The 13,148-nt window shown below is 35.9% G+C and overlaps 1 protein-coding gene across 1 annotated transcript in view; it reads right to left on the minus strand.

Moving 5' to 3' along the window:
• The window catches only part of LOC111142202 (cilia and flagella associated protein 54), a 313,573-nt gene that overhangs the window by 206,044 nt on the left and 94,381 nt on the right, over positions 1-13,148 (minus strand). Inside the window, exons 20-21 of the mRNA XM_022495227.1 lie at positions 3,742-3,918; positions 50-142 (exon numbers count right to left, since the gene is read on the minus strand). Coding sequence (XP_022350935.1) covers positions 50-142; positions 3,742-3,918 — 270 coding nt within the window. The remainder of the gene's footprint in view (positions 1-49; positions 143-3,741; positions 3,919-13,148) is intronic.

A 13,148-nucleotide genomic window follows, 5' to 3' on the forward strand; every position in this document is an offset into this window, starting at 1 on the left:
CTTTTGGTAAGATTTCCTGACATTTAGAGGTTTTTTTAATTTGACATACCGCTTCTCCTGAGTTTGGGAGATGATTATTGTTCAGCCTAACTTTTCCATAGCTCCCTTCTGCTTTGCAGCCCAAAATGCAGTACCAGGAGACCTGCCAAGGACAGAGATGAACCCATCATCTCTAGTCTGTTTAACAAGACATTCAGTTTCTTTTATCAAGATGTGGCACTTGCTCTGATGAGCACCAGGTGTTGCATGGAGGCACTGAATCACTACATTGTACACCTGAAACTAACATTACACTGTATATCGACTAACTAGAATTTAAATAAAAACTTAAAAAACAGAAAAGATGTGGCAAAAGAAATACTTTTCCAGGGTGCCTGGGCGGCTCAGTGGGTTAAGCCTCTGCCTTCCGCTCAGGTCATGATCTCAGGGTCCTGGGATCGAGTCCCGCATCGGGCTCTCTGCTTGGCAGGGAGCCTGCTTCCTCCTCTCTCTCTCTGCCTGTCTCTCTGCCTGCTTGTGATCTCTCTCTGCCAAATAAATAAATAAAATCTTTAAAAAAAAATACTTTTCCAAATACAAATACAATTATTCAAGTTTTAAAACACAGAATCTAACTAATGATGTACTATATGTTGGCTAATTGAATTTAAATAAAATAAATTAAAAAACATGGAATCTAACTTTACAAATACACTTAGATTTAATCTCACAAAAATAAAGACAAATATACAGCTCATTTACCTGGGACTACAAAGACAATTCTTCATTTTTGATTATTTTAACTACCATTAACTGAGCAGTTTCTACGTGCTATGTGTTAGTGTGAAATTTACATAGACTTTCTAATATTTGCAATATCCCTATGAAATGAGATTATTGCTTTACAGGAAATGGAGACACAGAAATGTTCAATAACTTGCCCAAGATCAGATAGTAGCATGATATTTGATAATTCTTAACTATAGAAACCAAAAGCAAAATGCAAATTCTATAGGAACAATCAAACATAACTTAATTAAATGGTTAGAAATGGTTCTTCTGCCCAAGATGTCAAAATAATGGAGATTCCTCATTGGAATGTACCGTCTCACTGTAAGGGGAAAGGGAGCAAGTTGATACCTAAAGAATAACATTATAAAGGAGCCATACTGTCCTGAGGTTGGGGTTGAGTGGGACGTCATCATTGTCTCATTCTCTTTTCCCTAGAGTCTCCACCTACCAACATCTCAACACCTAAATGATAAGGAAAACTGTAAAGAAGGGAAAAAGTAATTGTCTCTAAGAAGCAACTGACTCTTATAGCTTAGCTTAGCTATTTCTTTCTCCAAGTCAACAGAAAAATCCTAATAGTGTCTTGTCTGCACAACTAGTTCTCAACCCTGACTGTGCAGAGTCACCTTTTAAAATACGGTTTTTACAGAACCAGCCATTTTCTAAAATTACGTATACCCAAGCCTGCCTAGTCTCAATGAATTAGAGTTTCTGGAACAGGTGTCCAAACCTTTGTGTCTATAAAGAAAATTGCTCAGGTAATTAAGGAGCACTTGACAAAGGTAGAACTCCAAGGACAGAGACACAGCACTGAAGGAACTCGAAAGCTGGAAGCCAAGAGGGGGGAAAAATCAGGAATTTCAGAAGAAATTTAAAAACTAACTTTCCATGCAAAAAGAGTAACATTTTACATAGAGGGGGGGAAAGGCAGAAAGATTGTACTATATGACTGAATTATTATTTTCTCTAAGTTAAGCTCCCTATATAAACCAGAATTTGAAGGGTAAAATTCTCTCTAAAAGCATTTTTAGAAGCAGGATTTATACTTCTATTTTGTTCCACAAATGAAGACATCTTAGTTTGTGTAACTATAAGGAGCAATGTGTAATTAGAATCTACATAAGAGTAAAGACACCATGAACAAATCACTCCTAACTTTAGAAGTAAAAGTTTATTAATAACATCAGCATTTTCAACTATTAAAACAGATTTTAACAAAACAAATGCTTTAACAAGAGCTTCTGATAAAACAAAAGATGGCTGAACCCTCTAATCAGAAACTTATTTAAGCCCACAGCACCATCTAGTGCTGAGGAGCATGTAACAGAAGGTAATAATTTCCTGAAGCACACAACTCAACTAATGCATAATATATATAAACTTCATATAATGTGCTAAATGACAGGTCCTACAACTATAAGTCAGATATGGAATACTTGTATCTTCCTATTTCTAAGCATTATGAAATAAGATAAACTAATCACTAATTTGAAATTTTTATAAAAGGAAGGAAGGAAGGAGGGAGGGAGGGAAGAAAGAAGAGAGGAAGGAAGGGAGGAAGGAAGAAAAAAAGAAAGAAAGAAGGAAAGAAAGGAAGGAAGGAGATCTGGTAAATAAACCAAAACATTTGAATAAGAACAAAGAAATTGGTAAGGCATCCAGTCTTAGTTCCATACTGAGTTTCCAAAATCAACAAATTAGCATTCTTAACCAGATCCAAGCAAATCTATAGTTGAACTTTAAAAATGCCAGCAATTGCAATAATGCATTTATGAGAGCACAGCTTGGTATAAGATGAATGGGTGTATTTCCCCAAATATAAAACATATAAAGACGGTATTACTTCTCACTGATGTCCATATCCCATTAGTCTGAAGCTCCTCAAAGAATGGAATCAAGTTTTGTGATTATTTTTTTTATCTCAATCACCTCACACAGAGCTGGACAAATAAGACATATTCAGTAATGTTCACAGGACAAAACTTATGAAAAAAAAATCTAATAATGTAATCACACTCTATAGCATCACTGTTTTAAGCAAACTTTACTACACATGTTTAATATAAGGTATGTGGGGAGATCAACCAAATGCCAGGAATATTACCTATTATCTAATTTTCACAGTTAACATATTTTGCAAAAAAAAAAAAAAACAATACCACCACCACCTCAAAAATCTATATTTAGATTTTCTAAAGTCATACTGACTTTAGTAAGTGGTGGAACTGGAATTTTAAAAAGTCTGTGCCCTTTTCACGATACCAAGTTGATAGAAGTTCAAGCAGAATATCCTAAAGACAAAGATAAAACTTTTTTATACTACATCAAAGAGCATGTTATTGTTCAACCAAAAGAGGAAATTTAATATTTAAAATATGAATCAGGCGGAACGCTTGTGAGGACACTAAATCTCAAGTTAGAGACACATTTAGGCCAAGTTCCGATGCACTGGGGATGGAAAAAAGAGTTCATTCTTCAATAAATACATAAAGATTAATAACTTATAATATGGTTGGATTTGTCATTTGTTTACATTAAAAGAATCTCCATTTACTTGGAAGAACTCTGGGAAGAACATCCAATTCGCTATCTGCAAATTTCTTCATCTCCATCATTGGCTCTGAGAGTAACTTCTGTGCTCTTCAAATGCCTTATTCCAGTACATCTGAGAACTTCTCTATCTTGAACACACTAGGATGTCAGCATAGGACTATGCCATGGTGACCAAACTATATAGTTGGGTATAGGAATACAGGAAAGCTATATAGACCATAAAGGAAAATAGCACAAAGAGGGAAAGGTTGTGAAGAAATTAAGTATAATTAAGACATTACAATATTAATCCCAATGTTCAGTACTTATTAATAAGACTAATAAAGTCTTAAGAGCAAGAAAAGTATCAATCATGATAATCATAAAAGTATTTATGTTGCTTTGCCTGAAATAAAGATCATAAAATGGGAAAAATACCTTAACATCTGAAATAAATGGAGCAGGTTTCAATGTCACAGAACAGTAAGTTCGGGATAGCAGGATAGGTGGAGGAGGAATTCTGCTTTTCTTTCTTTTCGAACTTTCCACATAGTTTTGATATGAATATAGGGTATTTTGTTCTGCTTCAGTCTTCTCAATTAAAGAATATGCTTCCTATAATAAAGTGTGAACACAGAAAAATACATTTCAGGATCTGAACTGCATTTATATTTGTAGAATTAAATGTTATGTTAAGGTAATGTTATGTTAAGGTAATGTTAAACAACATTATCTTGCTATATGTAACCTTCTGAGCCTCAGTGTTACACATACTGCAAGTGTCAAATGATTTTATAAAAGTAAAAAATAGCTACTAAATAAGACTAAGTAAAAAACAGCTATAAATTAAATAAGGTAATGGAATCATATTTATACATCTAATATGTTCATCATCATTATAATATATTAATATTAGATATTTCATTTTCATATCAAACCCTCTGAATATTTACCATCATATTTCACTGTCCTTAAAAATTTCATAGCATGATCATCTACATTTATACTAAAGAACTGTACACCTACCCTTAATGCAACTTGAAATGTGACTCTCAAGTAATAAGACTACTGGTATATGTGATTTATGAAATGAATATTATTGAAAGTTTCTTATTATCAGCAACTAGAAATAGAAATACTTATTCTGTAAACCTGAAAGAAAGGCAATCTACATTTTAAAAAGTAACATACTGAAGGACAAAACACAAAACAAAAAACATAAAAGTCAGAAGATCTGAATACTACCAAAGAAAGTCAAATACATCAGAAATAATAATGCATGTAAATGGGTTAAACTTGTCTTTTAAATTAAAAGGCAAAGACTCTTTAATTGAGCTCCACAGCAGAAATCCATATAAAGATTAAAATTAAATGGTAATAGAGAAAAAATAGCCTTTCCAAGAGATGATACTAAAACAATTAGATGTCCACATGCAAAAGTAATAAAGTTGTACCTTTACCTCACACTACATACAAATATTAACTAAAAATGAATTACAGACCTAAATGTAAGAGCTAAAATTATAAAATTTTTAAAAGGAAACATACAAGTAAATTTTCATAACTTTGGGTTAGGCAATGGTCTCTTAGCTATAACACCAGAAGGAAATATACATGCATACACATACAAGTAGATAAACTGAACTTCATCAAAATTAATATTTCAAACGATACCATCAAAAAAGTAAGAAAGACAACCAATAGAATGAGAGAAAATATCTGCAAGTCATGTATCTGATAAGGGACTTGTATTCAAAATATATAAAGAACTGTTACAAGTCAATAATAAAGACAACCCCATTAAAAAGGACAAAAGATTTGAAAAGATATTTCTCCAAGGAAGATATATAAATAGCCAATAAGTGCAAAAAAGATGCATAGCATCATTGACCATTTAGGGATGAAAATACAAAATCAGCAAGCTAATTCAAGAAGCAGAAAACATAATAAACTGAGAAAGATACTAAAAATTTCTTCCCACAACATCAGAACTAACTGATCTCATTTTTTAAAAATTTCAAATCTTAAAAACCTGATAATTCCTATGCCATTTAAAAATTTTCTAACTATGAAGAAAGAGAACTTCTCAAAAATATTACAAATTATTATAAGAAACTTGAAAAATAACTGCACATAAAAACATAGAGCACTCTTCTTACAAATATAAATGCAAACATTCTAAATAAAATACTAATACATTAAATCTAGCAATATATTAAAAGAATAACATACTGTAATTATATTCTCTCTCTCCCAAGAATGCATGGATAATTTAATATTAGGAAGTCTATAAATATGATTTAATTTTTCAATAAATCAAATAAGGAAAAATATGATTACAGTTTCAATTGAACTTAATCTTTAACAGTCATTACCAATTTTTTTTAAAAAAGAAGTAAAAACAGAAGTCAAAAAATCTTAAGACAAATAAAAATGGGAATACAATATAACAAACTCTATGGGATACAGCAAAAGCAATCCTAAGAAGGAAGTTTATAGTGCAAATGCTTACATTAAGAAAAAAGATAGATCTGGGGTGACTGGTTGGCACAATTAAGTGTCCGATTCTTGGTTTCTGCTCAGGTTGCAAGATTGAGCCCTTCCTCAAGCTCTGTGCTCAGCATGAAGTCTGCTTAAGATTCTCTCCCTCTGCTCTGCCCCTCCCCCTGCTCGCTCTCTCTCTTTCAAATAAAAATAAATATATATATTTTTAAAGAAATATCTGAAATAAACAATCTAACTTTATGCTGTAAGGGAACTAGAAAAAGAACAAAAAACTAAGCCCAAAATTAGTAGAAGGAAGGAAATAAGACAAATCAGAAGGTAAATAAATGAAATAGAGACCAGAAAGATGATAGAAAGGGTCAACTAAAATAAGAGCTGGGTTTTTGAAAAGATAAAACTGACAAATTTTTAGCTAGACTAAGAGAAAAAGAGAAGAGACTCAGATTAATAAAATCAGAAATGAAAGAGGAGACCTTACAACTGATACCACTGAAATACAAGGAATCAGAAGAGACTACTATGAACATTATACACTAACAAATTGGATAACGTAGAAGAAATTGATAAATAACTAGATACATACAATTTACCAAAACTGAATCATGGAAAAATAGCAAATAGGAACAAGCTAATAACAAGTAAGGAGATGAATCAGTAATCAAAAAACCTCCCAACAGGGCACGTGGGTGGCTCAGTGGGTTAAGCCTCTACCTTCGGCTCAGGTCATGATCTCAGGGTCAGGGGATCAAGTCCTGAATTGGGTTCCACACTCTCTCTGCCTGCCTCGCTGCCTACTTGTGATCTCTCTCTCTCTCTCTCTCTCTCTGTCAAATAAATAAATAAAATATTAATTTAAGAAAACCTCCCAATAAAGATAAGACCCAAATCAGATGATTCACTGGCGAATTCTAACAAAAATTTAAAACATTCATGCCAATCACTCTCAAACTCTTCTAAAAAAAAAAAAAATTAGAGAGAAAGGGACACTTCCAAATTGATTTAAGGGGCCAGCATGACCCTGATACCAAAGCCAGGCAAGACACTACAAGAAAAGAAAACTCAATATCCTTGATGAATACAGATGCAAAAATCGTCAACAAAATTAGAACAAACCACACGCAAAAGTACATTTAAAAAATCACACACCATGATACAGCAGGATTATTCTGGGGTGCAAGGATGGCTCAACATAAATGTGATACAAATTAATAGATGTGATACACCACATTCCCAAAATGAAGGATAAAAATAATATGATCATTTCAATAGATTCAGAAAAAGAATAAAATTCAACATCCTTTTATGATTAAAAAAAAAAAGACTCCACAAACTGGATATAGAAGGAACATACCTCAAAATAACAAAGGTCTTATATGACAAACCTAATGCTACATCATACTCAATGATAAAGGTTAAAAGCATTCCCACTAAGATCAGGAATAAGACAAGAGTGCCCACTCTTTTTTTCTTTTTTTAAAGATTTTATTTATTTATTTGACAGAGAGAGAGATCACAAGTAGGCAGAGAGTCAGGCAGAGAGAGGAGGAAGCAGGCTCTCCGCTGAGCAGAGAGCCCAATGCGGGGCTCGATCCCAGGACACTGAGATCATGACCTGAGCCGAAGGCAGCGGCTTAATCCACTGAGCCACCCAGGCGCCCCCGGAGTGCCCACTCTTAACACTCTTATCCAACATGGTACCAGACATCTTAGCCAAAGCAATCAGAAAAAGGTATACAAATAAAAAAGAAAGAAGAAAATTGTCTCTGTTTACAGATGACATGATTGTATATACAGAAAACTGTAAAGATTCCACCAAAACACTTCAGAACCAATAAACAAATTCAAAAAATTTGCAGGATCCAAAATCAATATATAAAAATCAGTTATATTTCTATACACTAACAACAAACAAGCCCCCCAAAATTAAGAAAATAATCCTATTTGTAATAGTATCAAAAATAAGAAAACGGGTATAAATTTAACCAAGGAGGTAATCTGTGCACTGAAAACTATAAAACATTTATGAAAAAAAATTTGAAGACAAAAATAAATGGAAATATAACCCATATTCATGGGTAGAAAGAATTAATATTGTTGAAATATCCCTACAACCCAAAATGGACCTACAAATTCAATGCAAGCTCTATCAAAATTTTGATAGCATTTTTCACATAAATAGAAAAAGCAATCCTAAAATTTGTTCAGAATGATAAAAGATCCAAATATCTAAAACAGACTTGAACAAGAAGAGCAACACTGGAGACATCACTTCATGATCTCAAACAAAGCTATAGTAATCAAATAGTAAGGGAAAAGAAAGGAAGGAAGGAAGGAAGAAAAAGAAAAGAAGACTGAAGGGGGGAGGGAAAGAGGGAGGGAGGAAAGAAGGAAAGAAAGGGGAAGAAAAGAAGGAAAGAAAGACCAATGGAATAGAACAGAGAGCCCAGAAATATGGTCAACTAATTTTTGACAAAGTCACCAAGAATATACAATGAGGACACAATAGTCTCTTCAATAAATGGTGTTGAGAAAAGTGGATATCCATATTCAAAAGAATGAAATCAGACCCTTATCTTACTGTACATAAAAATTAACTCAAAATGCATTAGAGACTTAAACATAAGACCTGAAACCATAAAACTCAGAGGAAAAAAAGCATAAAGGAAAACTCCTTAACATTGGTTTGGGTGATGATTTTTTGGATCTTACAGCAGAAGTACAGGCAACAAAAACAAAAATATATAAGCTAAAAACTTCTGCACAGCATAGGAAACAACCAACAAAATGAAAAGGCAACCTATGGAATTGGAGAAAATATATGTAAATCATACTTTCAATAAAAAGCTTGATATCCAAAATATATAAGTAAATCTTAATTTAATAGCAAACTATCAAATGATTTAAATATGGTCAAAAAACCTAAATAGAAATTTTTCTTAAAAAAAAAAAAAAAGAAGGGCGCCTGGGTGGCTCAGTGGGTTAAAGCCTCTGCCTTCGGCTCAGGTCATGATCTCAGGGTCCTGGGATCGAGCCCCGCGTCAGGCTCTCTGCTCAGCAGGGAGCCTGCTTCCCTTCCTCTCTCTCTCTGACTGCCTCTCTGCCTACTTGTGATCTCTGTCTGTCAAATAAATAAATAAAATCTTTAAAAAAAAGTAAATAAATAAAAGACATTCAAATGGCCAACAGGTACATGAAAAGATGGTCAATATCACTAATCAAGGAAATGCAAATCAAAACCACCATAAGATATCACATGACACCTGTGAGGATGCTATTATCAAAAAAACAAATGATAACAAATGTTGGTGAGGATGTAGAGAAAAGAGAATACTTGTACAATGTTAGTAAGGATGTGAACTGGTATAACAATATGATAAACAGTACCGAGGTTCCTCAAAAAATTAAAAATAGAACTACCATATGATCCAGCAATCCCACTTCTGGGTATTTATCCAAAGGAAATGAAATCATTATCTCAAAGAGATATCTGCTCTCCTATGTTCATTGCAGCATTATTCACAATAGCCAAGATACAAAAACAATCTGTCTACTGGTAGATGAATAAATAATGTGTCACATATATACAATGGAATGTTATTCAGCCTTAGAAAAGAAGGAAACCCTGCCATCTAAGGAAACCCTTAGAAAAGAAGAAAACAACATGTATGACCTTGAAGACATTATGCTAAGTGAAATGAGACAGATAGAGAAAGAGAAATACTGTATGGTATCATGTATATGTGTAATATGAAAAAAATAAAAGTAAAATTGATAGAAAGAAAGTAGAATGATGATTGCCAAGGGCAAGCAGTTGGGAAGGGGAATTGGGAGATCTGTACAAACTTCCAGTTATAAAGTTCTAAAGATCTATTGTAGAGTATGGTGACTATACTTAATAATAGCATACTTGAAATTTCCTAAGAAACAGATCTTAAGTGTTCTCACTTAAATTTAAAAAAAAAAAAAAAAAAAAGCACTTTAGAGGAGCAAGATGGCAGAGGAGTAGGAAACTGAAATATCATTAGGTCCCAGGAGTTCAACTAGATAGTTATCAAACCATTCTGAACACCTACAAACTCAACAGAAGAGAAGAAGAGCAGTAATTCTAGGAACAGAAAATCAACCACTTTCCAGAAGTTAGAACATGTGAAGAAGTAAATCCATAGTGATGGGAAGATAGACAGCACACGGGGGTGTGGTGGTGGTGAGGGGGGAATGACTGCCTCCCAGCAAGTGAGAGAGCAACGGAGCACAAAATTGCAACTTAGAGAAGTCTGTTCCACTGAGGGACGTCGCTCCAGAGGCTAAGCAGTGGTGGAGCCCTCATGGCGACCGTGTGGTCTCAGTACCCACAGGGTCACAAAAAGACCAGGAGTGCCTGAGTGTGACAGAGCTCCCAGGTATCGGAGCAGAGAAGCTGGCTACAGAGACGGAGATGAGCAGTAGGCTGTCAGCTAGGGATTACCTTAAACTATGATCCAAGGCACAGTCGGGCCACTGCTCTTCGAGCAGAGACCCCACAAGTGGCAGATCTGGAGAGACCCCCTCCCTCCTCCAGGAGGAGTGGCACGAGAGTGCACAGCAGGAATCAGCTGGGTTTGGAGACTCCAAAAGGGGCCATACCAGAGATAGAAATGCTTGGTCACAGGCTCAGTGAGCTCAGAGTGTGGTGGGAGATCAGAGAGAGAGGAGAGATTGACTGTGTTTCTCTGAGGGCGCGCTGAGGATCAGGGCCCTGAGCGCTCAGCATCTATGGGGCCGGAGATGGGGAGGCCGCCATTTTCATTCCTGTCCTCCAAAGCTGTACAGAAAGTGTTCAGGGAACAAAAGCTCCCGAAAGCGAACCCAAGCAGATAACTTAGCCTGGACCCTGACAAGGGTGGAGCAATTCTGCCTTGGGCAAAGACATTTGAGAATCACTGCAACAAGCCCCTACCCCAGAAGATCAGTGAGAACATCCAGCCAAGACCAAGTTCATCAATCAGTGAAACTATGGACCTCCAGAGCTAGGGGAAAGCAACACATAGAATTCTGGCTTTCTTCTCATGATCCTTTAGTCTTTCAAAGTTAAATTTTTTTAATTTAATTTTTTTCTTATTCTATTTTTTAATTGTTCCTCTTTCTTATTTTAACATTTTTTAATTATTTTATCTTATCAATACCTGTTTTTAAATCTTTTTACATTTTCACTGTTATATTTTTTCTCTTCATTGTATTTAACCCTATTTTTTGTATACATACAAAATTTTGGGATACAATTTCTTCTTTTTTTTTTCCTTAAAATTTTGGGATACAATTTCTTCTAATAGATTATAAAGTATACCCTAAATCTAATGCATGGCTTTGTTCAACTCTCCAGCCCGATCACATTCTTTCCTCTTTTTCTTTTTCAACCAACTTCTTATCAATCTCTGCTTTAGAATCTTTTTGAATTTTCATCTTTACAGTCATATCCCATCCCTTCAACGTGTTTACCTTATTTTTGTATATATATAAGTTTTTCTTTCTTTAAAATTTTGGGAGGTAGTTTCTTCTAACACACAATAATACACCGAAAATCAAGTGTGTGGTTCTCTTCTATTTGCCAGTCTAATATATATTTTTTTCTTTTTTGCTTTTTTCCCCCCATTCTTCTCCCCCGCCTCCCAGTTTCGGGTCTCTTCTGATTTGGTTAGTGCATATTTTTCTGGGGTTGTTGCTACCCTTTTAGTATTTTGTTCTCTCATTCATTTATTCATATCTGGATAGAATGACAAGGCAGAAAAACTCACCACAAAAAAAGAACAAGAGGCAGTACCAACATCTAGGGTCCTAATCAATACAGACATCAGTAATATGTCAGAACTAGAGTTCAGAATGACTATAATCAAGGTGGTAGCTGGGTTTGAAAAAAGCATGGATGATATAGAGAAACCCTTTCTGGAGAAATAAAATCCCTTCCTGGAGAAATAAAATCCCTTTCTGGAGAAATAAAAGAACTAAAAATAACCAAGTTGAAATTAAAAAAGCTATTAATGAGGTCCAATAGAAAATGGAGGCTCTTACTGCTAGGATAAGAGAGAATTAGTGATACAGAAGACCAACTGATGGAGAATAAAGAAGCTGAGCAAAAGAGAGACAAACAACTACTAGACCATGAGGGGTGAATTTGAGAGGTAAGTGTTACCATAAGATGAAACAATATTAGAATAATTAGGATCCCAGAAGAAGAAAAAAGAGAGAGGGGAGCAGAAGATATATTGGAGGGAATTATTGTAAAGAATTTCCCTAATATGGCAAAGGGATCAAGCATCAAAATCCAGGAGGCACAAAGAACCCTCATCAAAATCAATAATAGGTCATCTAATAGTAAAACTTACAAGTCTTAATGACAAAGAGAAAACCTTGAAAGCAGCCAGGGACAAGAGAACTGTAACATACAAAGGTAGAAGTATTAAATTGGCAGCAGACCTATCCACAGAGACCTGGCAGGCCAGAAAGGACTGGCATGATATACTCAGAGCACTAGATGAGAAAAACATGCAGTCAGGAGATCAGCTAGATAGCTTATCTAAAGATTGCAAACACCTACAAATCCAATGGGAGATCGAAGAAAAGAAGAACAGCAATTCTAGGAACAGAAAATCAACCACTTTCTGAAAGGTAGGACTGGCGGAGATGTGAATCCAAAGTGACGGGAAGATAGACCATGGGGGGAGGGGCCGGCTCCCGGCAAGCGGCGGAGCAACGGAGCACAAAATCAGGACTTTTAAAAGTCTGTTCCGTTGAGGGACATCGCTCCAGAGGCTTAACCGCGCGGGGTCAGTGTGGCCTCAGGTCCCGCAGGGTCACAGAAGGATCGGGGGTGTCTGAGTGCCGCAGAGCTTACAGATATTAGAACGGGGAACCGGCTACAGAGACAGAGCCGAGGAGTGAGCTCTCAGCTCAGGGTTACCTTGAACTGGTCACAGGCTCAGTGAGCTCGGAGCGCGGCCGGAGGCGAGGGAGACGGGAGTAATTGGGCGCTGTTCTCTGAGGGCGCACCGAGGAGGGCCCCCGGTTCTCAGCTACTCCAGGCCGGAGACTGGGAGGCCGCCATCTTCATTCCCGTCCTCCGGAACTCTACGGAAAGCGCTCAGGGAACAAAAGCTCCAGAAAGCAAACCCGATCGGATTACTCAGACCGGCCCCGGGTAAGGGTGGTGCAACTCCACCTGGGGCAAAGACACTTGAGAATCACTACAACAGGCCCCTCCCCGAGAAGATCAACAAGAAGCCCAGCCAGGATCAAGTTCACCTACCAAGAAGTACAGTATCAATACCAAGGAGAGCAGCGGAATTCCAGAGAAGGAGAAAGCAAAG

This window comes from Enhydra lutris, unplaced genomic scaffold (assembly GCF_002288905.1).
Source record: "Enhydra lutris kenyoni isolate GAN:26980312 unplaced genomic scaffold, ASM228890v2 scaffoldscaffold7, whole genome shotgun sequence".
Classification (NCBI taxonomy): Eukaryota; Metazoa; Chordata; class Mammalia; order Carnivora; family Mustelidae; genus Enhydra; species Enhydra lutris.